General features: G+C 41.0%; 1 protein-coding gene across 2 annotated transcripts in view; it reads right to left on the bottom strand.

Moving 5' to 3' along the window:
* The window catches only part of LOC117529426 (FSD1-like protein), a 33,527-nt gene extending 9,726 nt beyond the window's left edge, over window positions 1-23,801 (bottom strand). Inside the window, exons 1-10 of one of the 2 annotated variants that reach the window (XM_034192205.1) lie at window positions 23,566-23,801; window positions 17,051-17,146; window positions 16,802-16,933; window positions 12,845-12,946; window positions 12,623-12,645; window positions 10,166-10,287; window positions 6,925-7,158; window positions 6,502-6,600; window positions 6,155-6,284; window positions 1,445-1,530 (exon numbers count right to left, since the gene is read on the bottom strand). In XM_034192205.1, the coding sequence (XP_034048096.1) occupies window positions 1,445-1,530; window positions 6,155-6,284; window positions 6,502-6,600; window positions 6,925-7,158; window positions 10,166-10,287; window positions 12,623-12,645; window positions 12,845-12,946; window positions 16,802-16,933; window positions 17,051-17,146; window positions 23,566-23,580 (1,039 nt within the window). In that variant the 5' untranslated portion in view covers window positions 23,581-23,801. The remainder of the gene's footprint in view (window positions 1-1,444; window positions 1,531-6,154; window positions 6,285-6,501; window positions 6,601-6,924; window positions 7,159-10,165; window positions 10,288-12,622; window positions 12,646-12,844; window positions 12,947-16,801; window positions 16,934-17,050; window positions 17,147-23,565) is intronic. The other variant, XM_034192206.1, reaches the window with a different exon arrangement.
* Window positions 23,802-27,914: the final 4,113 nt, after the last annotated feature.

Genomic DNA, 27,914 nt, shown 5'->3' with positions numbered 1-27,914 from the left:
AGATTTAGAGGTGCTGATCCTCATCCCAGCTGCCACACACTCGGCTGCGAACCCACCCAGTGAGTGTTGGAGGTCACAGGCTGATGAAGCCAACAGGACCACATCATCTGGAAAAAGCAGCAATGAGACCATGAGCCCACCAATCTGGAAACACTCCTCTCCCCAACTACGCCTCGATATCCAGTCCATGAATATCACAAACAGGATTGGTGACCAGGCGCAGCCCTGGCAGATGCCAACCCCCACCAGAAACAAGTCTGACTTACTGCCGAGCACCTGAACACAGCTCTCACTTTGTGAGTACAGAGATTGGATGGCCCTGAGAAGGGACCCCTTCACTCCATACTCCTGCAGCACCTCCCACAGTATCTCCTGGGGTACCCGATAACATGCATTCTCCAAGTCTACAAAACACATGTAGACTGGATGGGTATACTCCCAGGGCTCCACCAAAATTGTTGTGAGTTTGAAGAGTTGGTCAGTTGTTCCACAGCAAGTATGGAACCCGCAATGTTCCTCTTCAATCTGAGGTTCGACTGTCAGCTGAAGCCTCCTTTCCAGCACCCTGATGCAGACTTTACCAGGGAGGTAGTAGTGTGTAGTGTAGGTGGTACACACTCTCTGACCCCCCCCCTTTTTTTTTTAAATATGGGGACCACACCCCAATTTGCCACTCCTTTGGCACTGGCCCAGACCTCCACACAACATTGAAGAGACATCTCATCCAAGACACCTATTACACATGAAGACATGTATTCTTAAAGAAACAAGCACAAAGTAAACTGCTACTCTTTAAATATGCCTGACACACAATGAATGATTGTTTTTTATTCTGCGTACAGGGAGTTGGCAGCCTCTCTGTGCTAGAACAGCATTCTGTCAAGTGCAGTAAGTTACTGCAAAGGTTTCAAATGCACAAAATACAGATGCTGTCAGCACCTGCTAAATTTCCATCTGACCTTGATAATTTGTGTTGCACGTCCAAGCTTCACCTATTTGCATGTTCTCTCGCACAATCTTGCACACTCAGGTGGACAAACAACAAATTGCATATTCATGAACAGTAGCACGCTAAATGAACAATACTCATTATTTTGGACATTTGAAAGATGCAATCCTCGGTGTGCTCTGTTAGTAATACAGCATGCACAGATTTACACATGCAAACCTTTAGTAAATATGTGCCTTGTCTCAGTCCAAAATGTCTACCAGCCTTGGCTGGGGAAGTAACCTGTGATGGACTGGAGTCCCCACCAGGGGAGCTGTAGACTTTCATTCACATCATGCTACAGAATCCAGGAATACCCAGCAGTAACAACAGGCTTCAGGGACTATTCGGACATACAAGTTTAAACTATTAATACTGTCAAAAATGCAATGGAAATATGACCCCTAGCTGCAGTATCAAAGGTGTTGCAGTATGTGTAGTAACAGTATAAAGTACCGAGTACGGTGTAGGAATCCCCTGCAAATCGATCACGTCCCTGTCGATTAGTTGCCATCTTATTGGGTGAAGGTGTTGCACTTCTGCTGAAGAAAAATAAATACAAAAATTAAAACCAATGTAATCAAGTCAAAGGTTGGATAAAAGACCAAAACCATCTGGAGATATGACAAACAACTGACTGAAACAGCCAATGAGAACAAGCCAAGATGATGATGCAACCAAAGGAACAAAAGCATAAAAAAACATTATAATTACTACAGTTATGAAAAATGTAAATATTGTGATTGTAAATCCTGTGCTACATATTCCCATCTAAAAGTATTGGAACAACAAAACCAATTAATCTATTGCTACACAAAAACCTGAAAAAAGCAACAATCAGCTGATGTCAGTGTGCATTTTTTTTTTTTTTTTTTTTTGGTCATGGTTTAACACAAAAGGTGTTTTACACATCTAGAGGAAAAAAATATGATGAACATTTTTTCTCAAATTTATCCTTTGAAGCAAAATATGGTCAGTGTCCAGTAAAAACAAGCCGCGTTTCTGTTCCAATACTTTTGGAAGGACTGTATATTAAATCACAAACACTGAGGCTGCAATACTTTTACTAATCTAGCCAGACTATAAATAATGAGATGAGATTGACATTCAAGGTCATCTAGAGGTTATTACTCTGATGAATGTTTTTTGCCGTTTTAAATATTGTTATTTAATTAATTAAATGTTTGCACTTATGTGGGAGAACTTTGATGAAACCTCTTAGATTATGTTATTAGAAATGATAGCTGTCAATTAGTATTTTAAAGTTATTTTAGGGTCACTGACCTTTCACATTATGAAATATCTGTTTTAGCTCCTTTGTGGAAAAAAAGTTAATATATTTCAAGACAGTTAATTGTAGCCACACTTGTTTTATGTTGCAGAATGTTGACTAATCCTCTCAGTTTAAGTTATCAGATGTGGCATCACTTTTTACATTTAAGGCCATTGATGTTTCTGTGTCGGCTCTCAGTTGTCCAGGTGGTTTCCATAGTAGAGAAGCTTGAATCTTTGACTGGACTGGGTTGCTTGACGCAAGGACATTTCGTTTCAAATCGCAGAAGCTTCCTCAGCTAAACTTCTTGCTCTGGTGGTCTGACTTCTGTCTTGACTCTTGTAGAGAAGAATAAGTGCAGAAGTCCCAGAGAACAAAGAGACCAGATAGACAGGAGACGGAGACAAGAAGAAGAGGAGTGTCTCTCCCTTATTTAGCAGTAAAACTACAGAGGATCTTCAGACAGCACAAAATCCCAGTTTACTTTAAACCGGTTAACACCTTGAGACAGAAATTAGTTCACCCTAAGGACAGGATCCCTAGTTACAAACAGAGCAATGTAGTGTATTCTATCAGATGTCAGGAAAACTGTAACGAACACTACATAGGTGAGACTAAGCAACCTTTACACAAAAGGCTATACCAGCACTGCAGAGAGGGCGCCAGTGGACCTCAGTCTGCAGTTCATCTCCACCTTAAAGACACTAACCACACGTTTGAGGACAAGGAAGTTAAAATATTAGCCAGAGAGAAGAAATGGTTTGAGAGAGGGGTGAAGGAGGCATTCTTTGTGAAACATTTGAAACCCAGCCTTAACCGGGGAGGGGTCCGCAACACGTTTTATCCCCTGTTTACAATGGGGCACTCAGGTCAAAGCAGTTTCAGTCTTTTGTTCATGGTAATGAGTCATTCACGTCATCAGCAGAGTCGTCAAGGGAGCCATTAGGAGAGGGACAGCTGCCCTGTCATTAGGAGGGTGCTAACTGGAGCACAATAGGTGCTAATTAGAGCTATTGTTTAGTCACTGGCCTATAGCAGTCTGCCTCTCGGTAGGAGGGGTCTGGTTAGGTTTAAAACTCCAGCTTTTGTGACTTCTTGATTATTCTTCTCTACAAGAGTCAAGACAGAAGTCAGACCACCAGAGCAAGAATTTTAGCTGAGGAAGCTTCTGCGATTTGAAGCGTAACCCAAGTAACTCAAGTAACCCAGTCCAGTCGAAGATTCAAGCTTCTCTACTAAGGCCATTGAGTTTCACCTTAAGGGTGCATTATGGATTCAGTGACATCTCGTGGAGTTTTTTCAGATTTGAACCAACCCTCAAGCCTCCCTTTCCAAGCTTGTACCAATGCCATTGCTCACACTCATAAGCGAGGATTACTGAAAGCTCAGGCCATAGTTATTTTATTTTTTGGGTTACAGATTTTTCTGGGACTCAAGGGCCAGGGTCGTCAGTAAAAAAATTAAATAATAATTAATTAAATAATAAAGTTTAAATATTAACAATTGTTTTCAGGAATTGATGTCTTTGACTTTTTAATGAAAAATTATGGACCAGAACCAAAGTTTTATACTTTTACTGTGAACAATCTGATGAACAAACAAATCTGCTGTGGCATTTCTTTCGAACAGACTGTGACTTTTTGCCGACTTTAAAATCAAGTCACCGTGACAAAAAAGTCACAATTATGTAATCTTTGTAATTAATCTGCAGTTCACTTGGTGGAAAAATGTCGAGGACTGATTTAAACATTAACGTGTCGACACATAAGAGGTCAGGAGAATGTGTTACTGATGTGAGCTGCACTGGCTGAGGAAGACCGCAACGGCAATCATTCGTGGTGTAGCTGCGGATAAAATTCAGTTTAATCCATAATGTAGGGTACCAGTTAAAAATTGCAAACTCAGGACATAACGCCACTCTTGAAGTCACACTTGGATTTTGAAATTTTTGGGCGGCACACCAAGTAATCAGCAGCAAAAAAAAAAAAAAAAGAGCCCGGGGCAATTTTTTTTCAAGAAGTCTGCGATTTTTAGGGCAGTCGGTGGAGCCGTAAACCAATAAATTAAATAACGATGGCGTCATCTACAGGGGTAGATTGGACTGACTCCAAATGTTGCTGCTGAGTGTTGTGCTTTTATCACTGTACACATAAGCTTGTTGTTAGTTGGGTACTATTGCCATAGAAACAAAATCAATGAGCAATGTTTTTTTTTCTTTTAATTAAGACACCACAGCCCTACTCTTCTGTCAGGGGAGACGCCATTATACTGATGGCTGCCCTTACACACTGTTCCACTGACTATAAGCTGGTGGCTAGCAACAGAAGGTTATTAACTTCAGCTGATCCTCCTCCAAAATAAATAAATAAATAAGGCTTTGTGTGTGTGTGTGTGTGTGTGTGTGTGTGTGTGTGGGGGGGGGGGGGGGGGGGGGGGGGTTTAAATTAGAGGTCCGTTCATTTTTTTAAAAAGCTGTGCACCTACATTTTTTCCCAGTGATGATCTGATACCTGCTTGGTCTGACTGCCTTCGGCAGATAAAGCTTTTTAAAGACTTAGTTGGAATGCTTTTAGGTTGCACGGTGTCTTAGTTGCAGATTCTGGGTTCTCTTCCTGCCTGGGCCTTTCTATGTGGAGTTTGTGTCTTCTCCTCATGTTCATGTGGGTTCCCTCTGGGTGCTCTGGTTTCCTTCCACTTCCAGAAACATGCAGGTTAGGTGAATCAGTGATTCGAAATTGACCGTAGGTGTAAATGTGCTTGTCTGGTGGCCAGTCCAGGGCCAATCCCACCTCTCACCCAGGGACCACTGAGATAGGCTCCACCCCTGTGACCCTTAACTGGAAACACTGGGTTGAGAAAATGGGTGGAGTGTTTTTACGCTTAGCATTGTTCTAGGAATTATTCAGTTACAGTTAGTTTTTAGGAGCCGGAAGACCTTCCTAATGAACACCAGCATTTCCAGGTGTTGGAGACGTTGTTTGTTGTTTTTTATTAATTTTCATTATTATCATGATAGGAAAATGTTGAATGTATTGTGCTAATTCTTACATTTTAATAAGATTGTTAATGCTGAGGTTTTCATGTGAAAAGAGAAAAGACAGCTCTCCTCAGGGAGTAAAGATAAGAGCAGACATCTCTCTTCAAGGTCTGGCCTTGGGTAGGTAACTGAGCACTGAGACTTTCTTATGGGGAGGGGAGAATGGTTTCAGATATGATTGGCTGAAAGCTGTCGCCAAGTAACCATTACTTTCATGTTATTTGTAAACTATATAAAAGTTTGAAGTTTCTAACAGGCCTTCAGCGGAAGGAAGTAGTGTCATCACTATCCACTCCCGCGGTATTCATAAAGACTTCAACTGAAGAAAGCAGTCTGGCTCTCTTCCTACGGGCGTAGTCAGAAGCTGTGACTAATTTTTCTGACACCAGGGAAGAAGTCAGAGTTTCTGTCTTCGCTCAGTTATCTGTGTATCAGCTGCCTGTGGTGTCCAACAGCCAAAGTGATGTATCAAGACATCACATCAAGATATCACGCAAAGTATCAACTGAGCCAATCATTTTGTGAAAATTAACTTAAGCTGCAAAGAAGCCCCAGTGTCTAAACACTGCTAAACGCTAACATGAGAAATGGTTCAGAGTTTACATTAGGAACCATGACACAAATGTTCCCGTTATAGATTGGAGAGGAAATGGTGGATGAGGACATGAGTGGCGACACGATGGTTACTAAGCAACCAGGAAGCAGCAGGTTTCTACCTGAGGTTTTGAGGCAGGATGCACTGCAGCAGAAAAGCGCCCCACACACACACACACAACAACAACAACAACAAAAAAACAAATCATCAAACCGCTATCCAGTCTCCATGATCCCGAAGCCCATACGAGTGTGTCCTCACCTGCCTTTATTCTCCTTGTTTTTCAGTCGGGCATCATGACCTTTGACCCCCTGTGGTTCCCAGGTCACCGTGTCGCCATGCACCTTCAGTTCAGGATGTGCCGTCATTGCATCAAATCCAAAGTTAAATGCTGCCGTGTCAAGAATATAAATATGACTTCTGACGTCATCATCGCTTTTCCAACACTGTATACAAAGTTCATCAAATGCAAAAAGTTTGCATTTTGATATAATGAACACACTCAAAAACTAAGAGTCCAGTAATAACTGAGCAATTAAAGATTATCACATTTATAGATTATTTGATCACTGATTATAGGTGAACACGTGTCCCATTGGCTGGCTCACCTCTGGTTTCCACAGCAATGGGCTCTGAGAACTCTCCAGCAGCCGCCTTGTTTCTCGCTCGCACACGAATAACAACGAAACAGGAGTTGAACTTCAGACCTGAACACAAAAATTCAAACGACTTCAGGCATTTAAATGATCTGGAGGGAGGTGTGGCCTAAAATTTAGAGAAGCAGCCGTGTGACCTGAGGGTTGCAGCTTCCATCCGCATGGATTTATATATCTACACATTCACACAGTTTTTGGTGAAGCAAATGACTCTCCTAAATTCAGGGAGGAACAAAACGTGAGGGCCAAACACAACAAGTACACTGTCATTCTGCGTTCAGTAGAATTCTTCCTTCATTCTTCTTCAGTACACTTAATTACTTAACTGAATTTCAAAAAAGTATCACATAAAGCCATATTTATAAAGCAAATGACCTTTGATGGTGAACTCAGTTGTATGGATATCTTCTATTTTTTCCCAGCATGCCTCTCTCACTGCCTGCAGCATTCTGTCACAGTTCGTTTTATGGAACTCCAGCTCATAATGTTCGATTCCTGCAGCTCTGCCATCATCATCAGCAACACTGTTGCTAGGAGATCTCCAGGCAACAGTGATGGTGTTATCACGGACGGTGCAGCTTGAGGCATCAATCTCTGGAGCTTTGGGCACTACAAAATAACAATAAAATATAAAAAGCAGTATTCCTCACAAAATAAAAAGCATGAATAATAAAGTATACTTGAGCATGTGGTTTGAAGTATAGCATTGACAGCAAGGTTTGGTGGAGGAAGGAATGAAGGTAGAGCTTGGTAGTAGATTTGGCAAGTTCCTCTGGACATGATCCAGCACACAGGTGCATCACTGCTGAGGACCCCAGTGACTGGAGAAAGTAAAGGACACGGTCACATTTCACCTGACTGCTGGATGGTTACTTTGGAGAAATGGGGATGGACCAGTTGTCTGTATGGGAAGTTGTGATCCAGTTTATATTATGCTGCGTTTACACATAGGCAAGATGCATTACGAATGTCATATTTGCGTCATTCTTGGCACATTCATGACATTCTTAACGTGACTTAACGCATATGAATAGGTTTCTTAATAGCACGTGTTGGTGCGTGATATTCGTGATTTACGTGGATCATGTTTTTGGCTGTCAAAAAAAAAAATCTTCCACAAATGTCACGCACCACCGTCATTTTGCCTCATGTCGTGGAAGTCGCAACTGAGCGTGTTGATCCGTCTTGATTAGTGTTGATCCTTAATAGAGCGTGACAGCGTTCTTCTCTGACGTGCGCACAATTAAACCCTGATGCACTGCATTCAGTTTCATTGCTGCAGTATGCTGAAGGAGGACAGTGACGCCAAGTCAGCTAAAAGTCTTGTCCCAGTGCTCCTCAGTGCGCTCCTGCAGGTGTTCCACCTGCTGCATGTGCCTGATGTGTGGGAAAACGAGTGAGACAAGAGCCGCGTGAAGCCACACATCTGGCCCTGTCCGTGTCCTCCTCCTCTCTGTGTCACTCCATGGCACAGAGCCCAACTAAGCATTCGGTCTCAAAGTTCTTCTGCTGTGGAGCCAACTGGAGCGATCTGAATTGTTCAGCAGCTGATGGATGAATATGGGTGTGTGTGTGTGTAATGGTTCCCGATAATTCTCCAGCAACACGTGCCATTAACTGTAACACATGGTAACAGGTTCCAGCAGTTTCTGAGGACACTTGATGCTTCTGCCCTGAATCATCACATTTGTGATCGGCGGCCAAGAATGTATACTTCATGCCATTCGTGACTTGTCATCGTTATGTGTAAACGCACCTTTAAGTATAAAAGACCATCTCATGATGGAATGTGGGTCATGATGCACACTGGGTCTTTTTATTGTATAGACACTTGTGCAAAACATACAAGATTGAAGTGTTTGGCAACTCTTTGTTGTATTTTTTATTATTTGTAGTTCAACCAAAGCAGTTGGTGACCTGCCTGAGTCGAGTCTGCAGAGGTTTTTTACTAAAACAAAACAAAAAACAAAAACAAAAAACAAACAAACAAAAAAAATCACATATCACCAGAGGGAGTTTTTGCTAAGGGCCCCTTCACACATAGTATGAATAAGTACAAATCAGGGTGAGTCATGGAGGAACAGCTTGTATCAGTGAACCACAAAAACATCGAGCCGACGGGCAGGCGTGAACGATCCTGCTGCAATGGTTTTGTCACGCTTTAAACCTGAAAATTCCAAAAGCTCTGTTTGCCAGCCAGAAACTTTACCACTGAGCTACCATCGCTGTCCTGTAAAAAGTGCGGGAAAATGCCTGAAATCAAGGACACTGACATAAAAAAAAAAAAAAGAAACAGAACAGAACAGACACTGCGTCATGCAGTACAGCGCTCACATGGGTGACATGACATTCAGATCGCCCGCTGTATGTTATGATCTGACGGTCCGTTTCACCTGTCAATGTGCACAGTGTGCATGTGCTCGCTGCAGCCGGTTGCAACAGCAATATATGCCCACCTGAGAACAGCAAGCAGACACATGTGCATCAGTGAACAGTTGTTAGTTCATGTCCATCCAAACACAGCACGTGTTCTCCAGCTGGGACGTCCAGATCCACAGTTGCTCTTGTCGGCGGCAACACCCCATCAGTTCAGCGCACACACCAACGTGTCACTGTGTTACGTGAGCTGTCAGTGAGTCTGCGGTCAGCAGCTGACAGGCACCTCGCTGTGCTGTGTGTGCTCTGACCTGGCTGTCCGGCCCCCATGTGATCATGTCTGTGCAGCATAAATATCAGCATTTTATGCAAGTGTGCCCCCTCCCCGTACACCACGTGTTGGGGGAGCGTGACACACGTGCGATACACATGCTGTTTGCAAATCCACACTTGTGGGGGCACTTAGACAAAATTCAAATCCAGCTCGACAGTGATCGTCTGCTGCCTGTTTTCGTGCTAACAGTACAAATGGCCACACATTTTCTAAGTGCCAAACAAGTGGTGTTAGATGTGCGTGCGTGTCACCTGGAATTTAGCCAACACAGGGCACACTCTGTCTTTGAGTCTCACAAATAGTTGTAGCAACAGGTGTACTAGGCGTTGAAGGCAGCTACAATTTTACACGTATTGCATATGATTCCTGCTTCATGCGCACTTCATGCGCAATTTGACCACATTTGTACTATGTGTGAAGGGGCCCTAATGATAGGACAACTAGTCATAATTGTTGACTACGACAGCCAACTAATCAACTATTTTTTACTATTCAACGCGTTGAAAGCCATTAATTAAGTTACTTTAACCCTTAACAGAATAGACCTACTGGAGCTGTTAAAACTCCCTTTACTCATTGAAGAAACTGTGTGAACCTTGGCAGGTGAATTAGTCAGCTCAAATGGGTCGTTTATGCCTAGTAAATGAATGCAGGTATTGTCTTTATGCTAATGCTGTTTGTATTTGCGATTTTGTACTTATACTTGTTAAAATAAAAAGGTCCCATTTGAGTTTCACCATGAAGATTCGAAATTGGCTTCTTTCAATGTCAAATAAAACAAAACGACTGGAGGAGGAACTATGTGAGGTGGCAGGAGATGCGTTATAGTGCACGGCATTTACAGATTATTAAAAAACAAAACAAAAAAAACAACAACAATCACACACACACAAACTTCAAACTGACCTGGCAGGAAGTGAAGTTGGCGAAGCCACGCCTTTTCCATATCGAAGTTCACTGTAAAATGTGACATGCTCTCCGTCACTGCTGGTCGCATTGTCAACCGGAATGCCGGGGCCATGGTTACCCTGGCAACCAAGGGGTGGAGTTATCCAGAAGTGGTGGAGATTCAATCAGGGTGAGATTTCATTTTCATTTGGGTTAGTCAGTCAAGTTTAAAATGAGCAGAGTTAAATAGAGACATAAATAATTTTGTTAACTTGAACACAAAAAGGTACACATAAAAAAGGATAAGAATAAAAAAAAGAAAAACTACTGTCACCAAAAGCATCATTTTGTGACGTTTTCCCTTCCCCGCCCCCACCAAAAATGTTAAAACATGACATGAAAACATTTTATTCCACATTGTTTAGTTCTTTTAAATTATTTGCGCAAAATGGGCATTCTGCATAGGTACAGCTAAAATAAAAGAAATAAAGAGAGAATATTTGACAGATATTTCAGAAATTGAGACTTTTGCATATTCTAGACTCAGAAACTAAAGTGATTTAAGCATGTTTTTTAATTTTAAGAATTACAGCCTACAGGTAAAAACAGTAACAACAAAAAACAAACCAACAAAAAGTGTCTCAAAATATTACAATATTTAACAAGATCAAAAACGTTTTTTAAAACAGAAATGTGGAACTTCACAAAAGTAAGCTATTTATCTACTCAATACTTAGTTAGGGCTCCTTTTGAATTAATTCCTGCATCAATAATAATAATAATGATAGCCTTTACTGTCATTGTACATATACATACAGTACATACACACAACGAGGTTTGCCCTCTGCATTTAACCCATCTTAATTACAGTTAGACATAATCCAACCACTACGAGCAGTGGACAGCCGCAGTCCGACGCCCGGGAACCAACTCCAGATGTAGAGACGCTGGCTTGTTCAGGGGCAGAGGAAGGAGCAGACCCTAAATAAGCATGTTTTTGATTGTGGGAGGAAAACGGAGCATCTGGGGGAAACCCACACGGACACGGGGAAAACATGCAGACTCCACACAGTAAAGCTGGGAGGCGATCCTACAACCTTCTTGCTGTGAGGCATCAGTGCTAACCACTAAACCAGTGGTGTCCAAAGTATTCCAGAAAGGGCCAAAAGGGTGTAGGTTTTCTTTGCAGCCATGGACTCTAGCAAGCGATTCCACTGATGAACTCATCCCATCTGCTGAAAGCGATGTTAATCAGTGAAATCACCTACTGTAATACCATGGTCAGCAAACCAGTTAGTAGAAGTCTTGGCACTGTGGGTCGATGCCAAGAACTGCCAGAAAAGAAAATCACTATTGCCATGAAGTTTGTCAGTAGATGGCAGGATGAGGTGTTCTAAAACCTTCTGGTTGACTTTGGAATTGATTCAGCACAGTGGACCAACACCAGCAGATGACATGTCATTTCAAATAGTCGCAAACTGTGAAAATTTCACACTGGACTTCAAGGAACTTTGATTCTGTGTCACGTCACTCTTCCTCCAAACTCTGGGACCTTCATTTCCAAGTAAAATGCAAAATTAGTTTGTGAATCGGTCCCTGTTGCTTGTGCGTGATTTCAACCATACTTTTTCCTTCCAGTCAACTTTCCATGAATATGCTTTGATTCAGCGGTGAACACCCAGCCCCATCAGCAATGACATTTTGTGGCTGACCCTCCTTGAAGAGGGGGTCAGTGAGCGTCTTCTGGACAACTGTCAAGTGAGCGTCTTCCTGATGAATTGACAGATTCTTGGGATTTATACTGCAGAAAGAGTGACTTGAAATGAGATAGTCTAATATTTTTAGATACTTGGCAGGGGGCTTGTACACTTTGTCAAAATTAAAATGAAAAAAATATATATATATTTTAGTTTATATGTAATGAGTCTACAATACTGATTTTTGCACTTTCTGAAATAACTGATAAAAAATATTGAACTTTTTTATGATACTCAAATTTTTTTTGGAGATCTTCATTCATTTTCAAAACCTGCTTACTCCAGTTAAGAGTCACGGGGGGGCTGGAGCCTATCCCAGCAGTCACAGGACGTGAGGTGTGGTTCACCCTGGCCGGGACACCAGTCTATCACAGGACCACATATAGAAACAGACGAACACACTCACATCTCCAGTCAATATAAAGTCACCAATTCACTGAACCTGCACGACTTTGGAAGTGGGGGGAGCACATGCAAACTCCACACAGACAGGACCAGGCCGGAAGCGACCCCACAACCCTCTTGCTGTGAGGCAACAGTGCTAACCACTAAGTAACCGTGCCATCCATTTTTGAGATGTACAGTGTATCAGATTATTATGATGAAAATCAACTTGCTTAATGTTGTTTAACTATTTTTTATATTATTTTCTGACCATGTTTACACCTTGTCAACTGAATGTATGCATTCTAGAACAAATGTGAAATATCAGACTCACCTTTCTTTGATTTCTTTGGCAGCCTGCAACACAAAACATAAATTATTTTACTTTAAAACCCCACATATAAAGTTTCAAAAAGAATTTCAAAATAAATAAATTATTTGCTTTATATATTATTTACATCACAGTAATCACTTCTATTTCAAACTTTTAAATGCATTATTTTAAAATATAAATTCTAACAAAAGTAAAATTTCATCTCTCGACATCCCTTCATACCATGAGAAATTCTTCTTCATTGGTGATCATCAGGGTTTGGGTTGCAAATTCCAGCAATTCTTCAGATGACAGCAGAGCAAGCTGTCCATCTGACAACTGCTTCTAAAACAAAAAATAAAAAACACTGCAAACATATTTTTCAACAAATGTATTACATGGGGAACAAGTGTGAAATCCAAAGGAAAACATTCATGGCCCTAAACAGTCGGTTGTGTGTGCGTTCCTCCGGCCTTGTCTGTGTCTTTTGTTTTTGGATTCGTCCTTGTCTTACATATGTTTGGTCTATTGCGCATGCCCCCCTTTTGGTTTTTTATTTGTGTGTGTGTGTGTGTGTGTACGCGCCTCTGGGCTTTGTCTGTCTGGTGGATGTGTATGTCGGTTGTGTGGGTTCCATGTGTGTGTCTCATTCATGTGTGTGGGTTCTCCTTCATATGTCATTTGTTTGTCCTCTTTCGGTGTGTGCCTGTGGTCCATGTCATAGTCTTGTGTGTGCGTGTCTCCCGCTATCAGTGTCCGTCGTGTTCTGTCTGCTGTCTGTGTATCCTTATCACTCCGTGGTTCATGTCTCAGTGTTTTTGCTTCTGTCGCATCTCTGTGTTCCCCCATCCTCTGTCCTCTAGGTTTTTGTGGTTTTGGTTCATTGGTGTGGTTCGCACCTGTTTCTCATTAGTTTGTCTGATTTTAACTATGCCCCGTTTGTCGTTTTGTTGCCGGTCAATTAACAATACGTTTCTTTCGTCTCGTGGTCTCTCTTGTATTCACTATGTGTTGCAAGTACGCCTTTTGGTTAATCACACACCGTGTTGTGAGCTGTCTTTAGTTTTATCTTCTCCATCGCACCTCCTGGATATTCTCCATCCCGTGTTTTTGTGTTGGACTTTTTGTTGTACTCTCATACCTGCACCTGCATGTTTTGACTTTTGTTCTCACTCCTGGATTATTAAGAGACAATTTTTATAAGAGTCAGGCAGCCTGTGATAGTGACCAACTTAGATTTTGCTCAAACTTTGGTAACTGGATGCACCCTCCACCAAATGAACATACACCAAAAAGTTTGGCCAAATTCCCTACAGTGACATTGCCAGGGGTCATCAAAGTTCACACCCACTATGGCCTAAAACTGGAATTTGGTGAACAAGGAAGTGTTAGACAGCTCTTACATGAAATGCATTCAATCCCCCAAAGTACTTTTGTGATCTAAGTATTATAGGAGGACAGTTATTCAAAATAATCACTAATTTGGGTGGGAGATTGAACGCATTGACTATAGGGGGTGCTTCAAGTTGGCAAATTTCCAAAAATAGTCATAATTGTGAAGGCTATTACTCAATACGCGTTTAATCCCCCAGCAAGATTTTTATTGTATTAGAAAGGGCAATACTTGCCCTCTTTAAAACAACAACAAAAAAATCAGTAGGGGATTGTACGCGTTGGCCACCAGGCGGCGACAAAGTGGTCAAATTTGTATTTTTCACGTAACTTTGGCGCCCTCTGGTGGCCAACGCGTTTAATGAATAATCATAAACCGCATTTTTTAGAAGATTAGCATGCATTGTGTTAAGATCCATTGAAACATCTTTGGGGGTATCTCAATAAGCTCACAATGGGCATCTACAATGTTGAGGTTTGGTCACCTTGAAGCACCAGATTACACACTAATTTTTTACATGTTAAGTTTCGAAACGATGAATTACCCAGAACAATGCATGTGCATGATAAAACAATGCCTGTGCTACACTACTAATGTCGGTATTTACATGTGCATTCCACAAATACAGATTAGAAAGTTGAAAACACGAGATGTATGTTGCATAATGATCATTGGAAACACAGCCAAGTGACAGGGAGCTCTGTCCATTGCAAAGCAGCTATTTGTAGCCAGCCACATAGTAATGTCCAATCAGCACATGTTTTGGCATTTCACAGGTTGCAATTCTTCCAGTACATAGACCAATGATGACCACTATCTGGGCCTAGGCACAAAAGAAAGCTTTCAAGATTGCTACTCAGCATTTTATCTTCTTCATGTAGGGCCAATAATGCTTACAACACCATGTGGAAAAATAGCCGATTCCCATGCCAATAAAATGCTTTTCTAAATCAAAAACTGGCAAGTCCCCCAAAGATTTTCCAATTGATTTGTCTAAAAGAAGGAATATTCTCAACAGAAATGCAATTTATGATAATTCATTAAACGCGTTGGCCACGCAAATTTGACCACTTTGGCACCGCCTGGTGGCCAACGCATACAATCCCCCACTGATTTTTTTTTTTGTTGTTTTAAAGAGGGTAAGTCTTGCCCTTTCTAATACAATAAAAATCTTGCTGGGGGATTAAACATGTATTGAGTAATATCCTTCACAAATATGAGCATTTCTGAAAATTCGTCAACTTGAAGCGCCCTCTATAGTCAATGTGTTCAATCCCCCAACCCAGATTAGTGATTATTTTGAAGAACTGTTCTCCTATAATACTTAAAATCACAAAAGTACTTTGGGGGATTGAACACATCTCATGTAAGAGCTGTCCAAATCTTTCCTGTTCACCAAATTTCAGTTTAAGGCCATTCTGGGTGTGAACTTTGATGACCCCTGGTGAGGTCACCGTACGGAATTTGGCCAAAATCTTTGGTGTATGTTTGTTTGGTGGTGGGTGCATCCAGTTACCAAAGTCTGAGCTAAATCTGAGTTGGTCACTATCACAGCCCCATGTATACTGCCTGATTCTTATAAAAATTGGCTCTTAAAGCACCATGGCTTTTGTATTCAGTTTTTAGTCCTGGTTGCCTGTCTTATTTGGGGTTCTATTTCACTCAGATTCAACCTAATCATAACACAATCACCATATGACACACAGTGTGCATCTATTTTGGGGTGTGTCTACATACAGCTACTTACAGACAAGGGACTGGTTTCAAACAGGCTGGATTAAGTCTCAGAGTGACACCAGTCAATGGCTTCAGCACACACATGCCTGTGCACTCAGAAGTGAGAGGTTTTCTGGCAAGGACATAAATATACGTGTGGCCACAGAATCAGCAGGAAGAAAAAACAACGCTGGAGGTATAGTGACTGTTATGACAGCTGGATTAATACTATACCTGCTGCAGTGGTGTCCAAAGTATTCCAGAAAGGGCCAAGAGGGTGCAGGTTTTCTTTGCAACCAATGACTCCACCTGCACCCTCTTGCCCCTTTCTGGAATACTTTGTACACCACTGACCAGCTGTCACTATGACTATGTGTGATGATTGTTCACTGACTACTGTGCATGATCCATGCAGGTAAGGTGCAGCTGTTTCAGCTTTTGACATGGACCTCACATGGAAAGTCCAAAATGAATGGAAGTATCAAGAGCTGAGACATTCCTCAAGTGGGTGGAGATGTTGTTCTACTGACACTGCAAACAATCTTTGTTTCACTCAGGGAGACATGCATCATCCCTACAGACTGAAAAGAAGGACTTAGTGTCTCAAACTAGAAAGTGGGATTGAATGGAATGCAGTAACTACAGGGTTATCACACTGCTGCTCTCTGTGCCGGGGAAAGCTCTTGCAAGGATTATTTTTCATAGGATTCCAGTTCTTTGCTGCTCAGAGACCCAAACAGTCTGACTTCACATCAAAGAAGTCAACCACTGACCGCATCTGAGCTCAGTGAGTGCTTGTAGATAGCTGGCAAATAGACGGATACGGTCTCTGAATTTGAGCAAAGACGAATCCTGGCTCCTCCACTGTTCAGCGCTTCTGAATGTGTTTATCGTGGATTTTCTTCATTCCCTTACAGGTCAGATTAGCTTTACATGAGACTTGCTGATGTATCAAAGTATGTTTATCGTGGATTTTCTTCACTCGCTACACGTCGGGTTAGCTTTACGTGAGATTCACTGACGTAAGTGCATTTTGTGGATACAAGCATCTCAAACTGTGGAAAAGAAGAAAATCAATGAAAAACCTCTACCTGAAGCTCCATCTCCTTTCGCTGTTTCTCTTCTTTAATTGCATCATGAAGCTCCGCCCCTCTGTCCTCAAGAGTTGAGGTCAGCTGCTGAAGCTCCAACTGTAGCTCTGACATCATTTTCTGTGACTCCTCCTGATTGGACAAACAGTATTTCTTTAATTATGTACAATTCAATTTGTAACTGGACTTTATTCCAAACTGTCCAGGCCACACCCATTTCAGCTGCCTCTGAGCCAATCAGTCACTGACCTGCAGTCCAATCATTGTGTTGTTGACAGTTTCCAGGAAGTTTTGAAGCTCATCATTCTTATTGGCTAATGTACTGATGATGCGACGCAGAGCTTCCTGTTTAAAACACAAAGCATAGTTTTTACTTTATATAACAGAGTTCATTTTTGGACCAAAAATTTTTTTTTTTTTTTTTCCAAAAATACACATAATGGATTCATCAACAACAATAAAAAAAGAAGTTTAATTCTCCCAGAGATTTCAGCTGTTTTTTTGTTTCATGCACTTTGTAAAAGGCATGTAATAACAACTCAACTCTTTAATACTTTATCACCACCCCATCACAATACTGAGAAAAGAAAATGTACTACAGCATAAATAATAAATAAGAAACAACTATGGTTTGCTTAGACTCATTATTTAAAATGTTGAAACTTAATTTCGTTTTTTTTCCATTTCATTTGGGGTAGTGATAACAAACCCACTTCCTGGTCATCACTTATTTGAGACTCTATGGAAGTTGTTAAAGTGTGTATCACTAGTAAATACAATGTCAAATAAGCCGACTGTTCTAAATAACATTGATGTATTTTATTTTTGGTGCCATATATCCACAGAAATTAAGTCATAAACAAGGGAGAATTAGCATGATTTCATCTGCTGCTGATAAACGCTCAGAAACCTCAAGTGGTGAGAATTGTGGAACTTTGATGACATCATCTCTCAGGGCTCTTTATTGAAATGAATAGGAAAAAAAATTTTTTTTTACAGTGTGAAATCAGTGTTTTTTGTGGACTTTAACAGAGAACACAACAAAATGATTAAAATCTGTTTCATGAGGATGCACATAAAGGAATAGTGTTGCTAATTAGGTGGACAGATTTCCCAAAGATAATATTCTGATGAGGAAAGTGAGATTTTTTTTTTTTTTTACTAGTGCACCTCAGACAAGCAGAAATGAAGCCCAGCACAATGTGAGAATGGTCTTCAAAATGTGGCTCTAACCACGGATTTTATTCTTTCCATTTGTGTGGCCAGGAGAACAAAGCGGGTTTCCTTTCATGAGAAAGCGTGGAACCGGCTGTGTTTGTGGCTTGTGCTTCAGCTTTGCGTCGTGCTAAGCTAAGCTAAAATGCTATGTGCGGGACACCGGCCAGTGTCTCTGAGGAAGCCGCTTCTGTGATGACGGAGTCGGACAGAAATGTGACGTCGAGTGGTCACTTTGAACAGGACAGTCAAAACTTGGACCAGCTCCCAGCCCTTTGAGTTACTGGTTAAGCTGAGTTAAACCAATGCCTAAGTTAAGTGCTACCAGGAGCCCCCAGTGACACCGGCATGTCTGGACAAAGGTGACAGAGCAACGTTGTTTTTCTGTAGACATAAGACAGTGCCACACAGTGGAACAATAACTCTACATGGCTCTGTGTGTGAACACAACAGGAGTGAAATTAGAGACACCACTTTTATGGTATGTAATCATTATTATTATTATTCAGATGTATTGAGCCATATGTAATGGTTTTTTTCTTTTTTGGTAATTTCAGTAGAGCCACGCCCCCACAAATTTGAACACAAATCTGACTGTGGGACTCAGCAGGGCAGAGGAGAGCTAAGTAAAGGCCCCCTGACACAAGCATGTTTTTGATTCACGCAGTAGCACGCACTTCGTCTTGATAATCCCACCCACTTCGATCATAGCTGGATGCCATTCTTTGTTCTACCACCTGCCACGCACTCTGGACGCTGTGTATATAAAATAATTATTTTGTGTCAGATTAATCATTTTCTCTGTCCCCAAAAATCTGATTTAATAAACAGCCGAACACAGTTTAGCCTGTTAGCTTAGCTAGTTAGGACTCAAAGAAGGGTGTATTCAGGCTTCTTTCATCACACACGGAGTCACCCAAACGCCACCCGTTTACGCATTAATGAGTTCACTGTGTATCAGCACGGCTGCTGCTGTCAACACAGCGATGCCCAGTCTATGACCCAGACATGGGCTTCCAATTGGCTGTTCCGAGTCTTCAGAGCAAACCTATGGGTGACATCACGCAGGCTTTGTCCAGTATTTATACATAGCCGACGGTTGCTCCTGGTGTGCAGTTGAGCGCCTTGCGTGGCAGCATGCTAGCATTAGTGTGTGAATGGGTGATTAAGAGGCATCACTGAAAATGTCCTTGCATCTGTTTTGGCCAGAAAATTGCAACAACTGCAGTCCGTTTAGCATTATTGTAGCAATGCTACCAATGCTAACCAATTCAGCTACATTACACAGAAAACAGAGCGCTGGCGCCACATGGTAACAATTTTAAAAACAAAAGACATAAAATGCACAAGGTCTTGGTTTTCATCCTGCTGGGTGTCACGCCAGCCTTCTGACCAGCACGTCAGTGGTGGAGCTAGATGCCGACCACCCATCCATGTGGCAGATTGTACTGGGTTGCAAACTACCAGTAGCAAAATCATTGCTGACCCTGATCTGTAAAAACACACACATCTGTACAAATAAAATTATTTTTCTTATTCAATTTGCCTCAGGCAATCTTTCATGAATGATGTGTTCACTGCATGTGCTCATATCGCTATGACCATATAAATGAGGTCAACTGTGCTCTGTCCCCTTCCACTACAACTTAAGTGAGAAGACTTAACATTGATGCCTGCTTGCATGGTTGCCATCCAGGACGTGGGGTGGTGCCAGTTTGTTGGCTGTGGGAATGCACGGTACTAGGAGATCCCAGACCTGATCATTAATCATCTAATTTTTTTTTTAATTTCTGTATTTTTATAGTGTACAAAGAGACCTACATGACAACTGAAGCTGAAGAAACAAAAAACACAACTGGAGAGAGACAGACACAGAGAAACATTAGAACAGTCTGCAGCACCTGGTATCATTCTAGTGGACACAAATAAAATGCCTGATTTTCACAGATGACCTGGTATTGCTGTCTCCAAGCAAAGAAGCGTTACAACAACTTGACCTTCTACACAATTTCTCCCAAACCTGGACCTTGATAGTCAATCTAACCAAGACAAAAATTATGATATTCCAAAAAAGACCCAGCCTACAGTCACACAAATACAATTTCTTCCTGGATAAGACGGCCTGAGAACACACAAAAACTACACCCATCTCAAAATAAACATCAGCACCACAGGCAATTTCAACAAAGCTGCAAATGACCTGAGAGACAAGGCAAGAAGGGCCTCGAAAAGAACTTCAAAATAGACATCCTAATCCAAATCTGGCTCAAAATTTTGGACTCCGTCATAGAACCCATTTCTCTTTATGGTTATGAGGCCCGGGGCCGTTCACCAACCAAGATTTTGCATGCAGAATTCTGCAAATCCATCTTCCATGTGCCACAGAAAACACAGAACAACGCATGCAGAGGAGAATTAGGACGATACCCACTAATGGTTAAAGTTCAAAAGAGAGCAATTAAATTTTATGAGCACCTTAAAAATAGTGACCCAATGCGCTCCATAACAAAGCCCTGATCCACAGAGAGACTGGAGAGCAATGCCCCCCCCAGCCAGCTGGTTTTGGGACTCTCTACACAAACACAGCCACCAAACTGTGACACATTGAAGAAAAAAAAGAAAAAGAAAAATCAACCAAAAACCAGAGTAAATTGGGCAGAGCAATCTTGTTTGTAGGCACTAAAGCAGGGGTAGGCAACCTGTTCCAGAAAGAGCCATGAGGGTGCAGGTTTTCTTTGCAGCCACTGACTCCACCAGGTGATATTACTGATTAATATCACTTTGAGCAGATGGAATCAGTTAATCAGTGAAATCACCTGGTGGAGTCAGTGGCTGCAAAGAAAACCTGCACCCTCATGGCTCTTTCTGGAACAGGTTACCTACCCCTGCACTAAAGAGTTAAAATATGATGCAATATTCCTACATCCGGGGACAGCGCTCATCTGTCCCCATCAGAAACATGCCACTTTCTCTGAGTTTTGGAGCAAATTACACGGCAAACAATGTGAAAATGCTAAGAAAGGGAGATGATATGGCGGAAAGCTGGAGCTCAAATATGTCGAGGCGGCTGTGCAGGAGAGAGAATGCATCTACTCTGGCTAGGTGTGTAGGCTAACACGTACTGACAGGAACTCTCCCATTTGCCTCGTCTTTCCTTCTCCACTGGGAACTAAAAAATGCTGCACATTTCACGAATGCTTTGATGATTGCAGCCAAAAACAAAACACAAAAACAAAAAACAGTAAACCATTTTAACCGTGTGACGTGATGCTGTGTCTACATTGCACAATGGCAGGCTGTCTCAGGAAGTGGTTCAAAGGAGACTGCACTGCCCTACTGGAATGCTATTTGGCCCTAAATAGACAGTACTCCCTGGAATAATACCTGAGCGCTGTGACCAACCCAAAGCTCAGGAAATCCTTGACCATGTACAGACTCAGTGAGCACAGACCTGGCTCCCCAAAGACAGACTGTGCACCCACTGCTCACGACACGAAGTGGAGACCAAGCTGCACTTCCTAACCACCTGCCCACTGTACCAAGACATCAGAGACACGTACTTCCCACAGATCACAAACACCCAAAAAGACTTTGAGAGCATAACCAACATTGACAAACTTCCAACAAACAAACTTCTGTTGGGTGAAGTACAACAATGTGCAAACACAGCAGCAAGGTTTTTGAGCTGCTGTGATATGAAAAAGGCACACTCGACATAAACCACCGTAAACCCAAAACAGGAGATTAAACTGCTATGTCACTTTATCTATGTGTAACACATTTTATACAATAGTATATTTTTACACTGAAAGCATAATTTTTAATGTTATTTCAATCCCATATCTCTTGTTTACACATTTATTTACTGTAGAACAGTGGTTTTCAAACTGTGAGGCGCGCTCCCCACTGGAGGGGGTGCTAGAGTTCTTCATGGGTATCGAGAATCGTTAAGAAATGATTCGATCCATGACATCAATAGCCTTTTTGCTTCATGATTCCCTTATCGGTCCTTCAGAGCGGCCGTTGTTTTGGAGGGTGTTTTATCGGGAAAATTATCATTTCTTGACGTTGATTGCAGACCCTGCAGTGGGTCTGTAACCAACCACTTCGGCTGTCCTTGAAGCTTGAACCAACCAAACAGTTCTCTGACCCATTGCTTCATTGGTTCATTGCTTCGCTGCTTTTCACAAGTGGCAAGTCCGCTTCTTAACCCCGCTCAATGCCATTTAAAAATGTCAATCGTGATGCACTTTTGTGCAGATTAAAGTCACTAACTGGGACTCTTGTCTTGTTTAAGGCAAGAAACCAGAATCATCCACTGTTCCGTTCACACAGCTCCAAACGCTGCGCCGCTCTCTGCCGAGTTAAGTTAGAGTCCGGGCGGAATTAATAACTTCAAAGCGAATCACCGTTTAAATCAAATGACACCTCTTTCGAAATGTAACAGACAAAAACTACAACAGACTAAAACATTTTTTTTCCTCCCAAAATGAGATCCTGCATTCTTTATGAATTACATTGATGTCGACTTGCAGCGCAGCCGGTTGCAAGAGCTCAGCTCAGAGGTGACATTCATTCCATTAATGTCTGAAGGGAAATTCTTTGGAGAAAAACTACAGATTTTGTTTATTTTTATTTAAATCCAAAGATCAAGGATCGAGTGACCAATTTCATATTTATTTACTTTAAGACTCAATAAAATGTTATTGACATAGAAAACCTGTAAAGCCTACTTTTAGTACACAGAAAATTCACAGGAGGTATCGATAAGGAATCAGATTGATTAGCAGAATCGACAATGGCATCGATAAAATCTTATCAATACCCATCCCTGAAGTTGAATTAATATTATTTGTTAAAATGTGTCCGTTATGCCAAAGACATTTAAAAACACACAGGGGTGTTTAAATGTTTTTAAAAAGATGTTTAAAATATGACGAAAGGTAAAAATGTTCTTTAAAAAGACATTTGAAAAGGCTGTAAAATGTGTGAAATAAAGTTCTTTAAAAACGTTTAAAATGTTTACAAAGGCTGTAAAATGTGTAAATGCATAGACATTTCCTTAAAAACGCACAAATATTTTTAAAATGTGTTTAAGATGTGTAAAATAAAAAGAAACACATGAAGATGTTGAAATTGTGTATGTGCGTGTCGGTTGGGGGGGCAGCTATTTATTTGTTCTCTGGGGAGGGGGGGGCTCAATCTCCCACACTTTAAAAGAATATTGTAGAATATTGTTTACTGTATGTACATCTTATTATTTTTTGCACTAAGGTAAACCAATGTTTCCCATGTCAATAAAGCTCCATTGAAATTGAAAAAGAAGAAAAAGGCAGACAGCGAGACAGACACAGGAGGATAGACAGAGAGAGATACAGAGAAACGAGCAGACAGACAGACAGACAGACAGACAGGTACAGTAGATGCAGAAACGATGAATGTCAGGCTGTAGGACTTTGGAGCAGACATGCTAACACGCTAATCCGCTCTCCGTTTGTTCAATGACGCTCGACCACAAACAGATAAAACGTTGCGTTTATAAATCTTACCTTTTGAACTTCCATGACCAGAATTGCTTCTCAAAGTGAATCGGTCACTGGCACACGGAGATTAACAAGAAAAAAAATTTTGAAAATAAAAATTTAACCACTGAGGCACTTGGACGGTTCTTAGTTCCACATGGTCTTTCGTCCCAGGTGTCTCAGGTCAATCCTTTGGTTCCGATCTAAAGACTTCGGGTCAAATTACTGAACATCCAGATAAGGTTGCTGCGGAACCTCAATTACGTCACTAATCACGTGACGTTTTATTGAACGTGATACAGCACGCAGGTGCTCCCCGCCCCCCCAAAACAAACACAAACCAAAAAAAAAAAAAAAAACCCTATATAAAGAAGGTTCATCTCAGCGCAGAACTTCGCAAAAAAGAAAAAAAAAAAGATTAATTTCAAAGTGGACCTTCTTTTGAAGTGAAATGGTTAAAACATTGGGCCACTTGTTTTGTCAGTGCTTTGTGCCCCAAAGACTAAAATCTGTATGACATCCGACTTTTGATGTTTATATATATATATCCCTTTTATATTTCGCTCTTTTATCAGGGCGGAATTTTATCTCCTTTTCTTTTTAATGTGTATATGAATGATTTTGTCATTGTCTCTAAATATGTGTGGAACTGGCTGTACGGTTGGTGACATACTAATCAACCACATCATGTATGCAGATGACTTGGTCATCTTTAGTCCCTGTACTGCTGGTTTGCAACAGTTACTAAGAATATGTTCACAGTATGGAGAAGAGTGTGAAAATATAATGCTAGTAAGAGTAAGATCGGAGCAGAGAAGATAAACGATCATCCTTCCCTTATGGCTGGCACTGACAGATGATGGCGATATCTATAGGCAACGGCAGAAATTGTATGTGCAAGCGAACATGCTGTGCCGTAAATTTAATATATGCTCTGCGTCGGTCAAGAGCTCACTCTTCAAAGCGTACTGTACACCAATGTACACTGCACACCTGTGGTGCCACTATAAACAAGGCAGCATTAGGAAACTCATGGTGGCTTACAATGAAGCATGAGGCTGATGCTGGGAATTCCAAGAAGGTCTAGTGCAAGTTAAATGTTTGTCAGTACTGGGTTACCTACTTGTGCAGCTGTGTTGCGTAATCTTTTGTATAGATTTATGTGCAGGGTATCTGAGTTACAAAACAACGTAATTGCTGTTTTGGCTAGCCCTGGATGTAGCTCTGAGATTGTTCTCTAGTTTGTGGAATCACTGGCGAACGTGTCTGTATGTGGGACAGTGAGCTATGCAATATCTGTATGTTTTTTTTTTTTGTTTGCTGTATTGTGATGTTTTTATCCGCTATGGATCCCCCTGGGTCTGCAATAAATAAATTCTTCTTCTGATTTTTTTCCCTTCATTTTCATATCTAGATTGAGACAGAGGCAAATAAACTGATGTGTCTTTCATGTGCTCCAAAAACGAACTGATATTGTTTGGAGGGGACTGTATAACATCAGTTTTCACTTTGAAAAAGAACTGATCATCACCAAAATATACAAAGAAAAAAATAGAAGGCAGCTAAAATATTAATTTTTATTGTGTATTATCCTATTTTTGTCTTCAGTGGCAACATTAAAAGCCAAAATAAACAAATTACAGATATTTGACAAAAATCTTATTTTATTATGTGCTTCAGAGTTGAAGGTTTTAGAGCAATAACTTAGAATTTACAGTCTTATTGTGTTAATGTGGCAGCAGCAGAGCAGGCGATTTTCAGACCATCACAGAAATAAAAGCTGATTTCACATCCATACATTAAAGTTCACTCATGGCTGTGAAACATTTTTATACTTCAGATACCAAAACCTGAAAATGTCTAAAAACAAACAAAAGCCTCATCAGTACAACCAATCAAATCATGCTTGCCTGCACCAAAGCCCCACCCCAACAAGCAATACGTCACAAAGAGAAAATATGGTGCATCTAAAAGCATTCAGTGCTTCACTTTTTCCATGTTGTTACAGCCTTATTCCAAAATGGAGTAAATTCATTTTTGCCCCCTCAAAATTCTACTCACAAACAACCCATAATGAGAACATGGAAAAAGTTAGGCATTGTTCTGCTGATGAACCATCACCCCAGTCTGAGGTCATGAGCACTCTTGAGCAGGTTTTCAGCCAGGATGTCTCTGTACATTGCTGCATTCATCTTTTCCTCAATACTGACTAGTCTCCCAGTTCCTGCCACAGAAAAACATCCACACAGCATGATGCTGCCACCACCATGCTTCACTGTAGGGATGGTATTGGCTGGGCAATGAACAGTGCCTGGTTTCATTCAAACAAAGAGTTCAATCTTTCTCATTCCATACCAGAGAATTTTGTTTCTCAAGGTCTGAGGATACTTCAGGTGCCCTTTGGCAAACTCCAGACGGCCTGCCATGTGCCTTTTACTAAGGAGTGTCTTCTGTCTGGCCAGTCTACCATATAGGGTTGATTGGTGGAATTCTGCAGAGATGGTTGTTTGTCTAAAAAGTTCTCCACAGAAGAATGCTGGAGCTCTGCTAGAGTAACCATTGGGTTCTTGGTCATCTCCCTAAGGTCCTTCTCCCCAATCGCTCAGTTTAGACAGGCAGCCAGCTTTAGGAAGAATCCTGGTAGATCTAAACTTCTTCCATTTACAGAATATAGAAACCACTCTGCTCATTGGGACTTTCAAAGCAGAAATGTTTCTGTACCCTTCCTCAGATTTGTGCCTCAAGACAATCCTGTCTCGGAGGACTACAGACAATTCCTTTGACTTCGTACTTGGTTTGTGCTCTGACATGCACTGTCAACTGTGGGACCTTATACAGTTGTGCTCAAAAGTTTACATACCCTGGCTGAATTTTTGCTTTTTTAGCCATTTTTAAGGGAATATGAATGACAACACAAAAACCTTTTTCCCCCCACTCATGGTTAGTGGTTGGGTGAAGCCATTTATTGTCAAATATGTTTGACAATATGTTTCGGACTTTATTTACATCAGTTACAAAGAAATACAAACAATATGGCACTCTATGGTAAATCTGCATGGAGTAGACAGTTCTCAAAAACTGACTGTGAAAGAATTAGATAAGTGAGGAAAGCCACCAAGACACCCAGACAACCCAGAAGAAGTTATAGGCTTACGTGGCTGTGATTGGAGAAATTATGCAGTGCAAGCTTTGCATTTTGTATCACCAGTTATCCATCTTCATGATGAAGTGGTGTAGAGGAGGATTTTCTTAAAAATACATGAACGTTTAGCTACAAATTGCCAGAAGGTACATCTGAGATGCAAGCCTGGATTTGATCTGTTTTGGTGAAAGAAAATCCTTCTCTGCTCTACTCCACTATGAACTAGTGATGGTGTGCACAATTTCTCCAATCACAGCCACATAAGCCCATAACTTCTCCTGGGTTGTCTGGGTGTATTGGTGGCTTTCCTCACTCTTCTCCTTCTTGCACAGTCACTCAGTTTTTTATTTCTTTGTAATTAATGTAAATAAAGTCCAAGACATATTCAGTAGCAGCATTACCATCAGAGAGCCTCGTCCAAAACTACCACAAAAGACTCCAAGCTGTCGTTGATGTTAAAGGGGCAATACACAGTATTAACAGGGGTTTGTAAAAACTTTGGATCAGGGTCATTTGGGTAGTTCTCTTATCATTTTGATTTAAAAAGAGGAAACACAGTTTGACAATAAATGGCTTCACCCAACCACTAACCATAAGTGAAAAAAGTTTTTGTGTTGTCATTTATATTCTCTTAAAAATGGCCAAAAAAAAAAAAAAAGCAAAAATTCTGCCAGGGTATGTAAACTTTTGAGTACAACTGCATGTGGGCAGGTGCATGTCTTTCCAAATCATGTCCAATCAACTGAATTTACCCCATGTGGAGTGCAATTAAGCTGTAGAAACATCTCAAGGATAATCAGTAGAAACAGGATGCACCTGAGCTTAATTTTAAGCTTCTTAGCAAAGGCTGTGAATACTTACGTACATGTGATTTCTTAGGTTTTTTTTTTTTTTTTAATAAATTTGCAACAACCTGAGAAAAAAAAAACTAATTTTTTCACATTGTCATTATGGAGTATTGTGTGTAGAATTTTTTTTTTTTGGGGGGGGGGGGGGGGGGGGGTATCCATTTTGGAATAAGGCTGTAACATAAAATGTAGAAAAAGTGAAGTGCTGTGAATACTTTCTGGATGTACTGTAATTTCACTGGACCACTAATTATTATTTCTTTTTAATTCAAACTAGGGAGCAGTCAGAAAACTATAGATCAAAACGAAAGAGGAAAAAGTCGATCTTTATAAAAAAGAAAACCTCTTTGAATTCTGCACACGCTCATATTCCAACCCTCAGTGCA

The sequence above is a fragment of the Thalassophryne amazonica genome, chromosome 17 (assembly GCF_902500255.1).
Source record: "Thalassophryne amazonica chromosome 17, fThaAma1.1, whole genome shotgun sequence".
NCBI classification, from domain to species: Eukaryota; Metazoa; Chordata; class Actinopteri; order Batrachoidiformes; family Batrachoididae; genus Thalassophryne; species Thalassophryne amazonica.
Note: the sequence above shows the minus strand (reverse complement) of the source record. Positions and strands in the feature narration are given on the sequence as shown.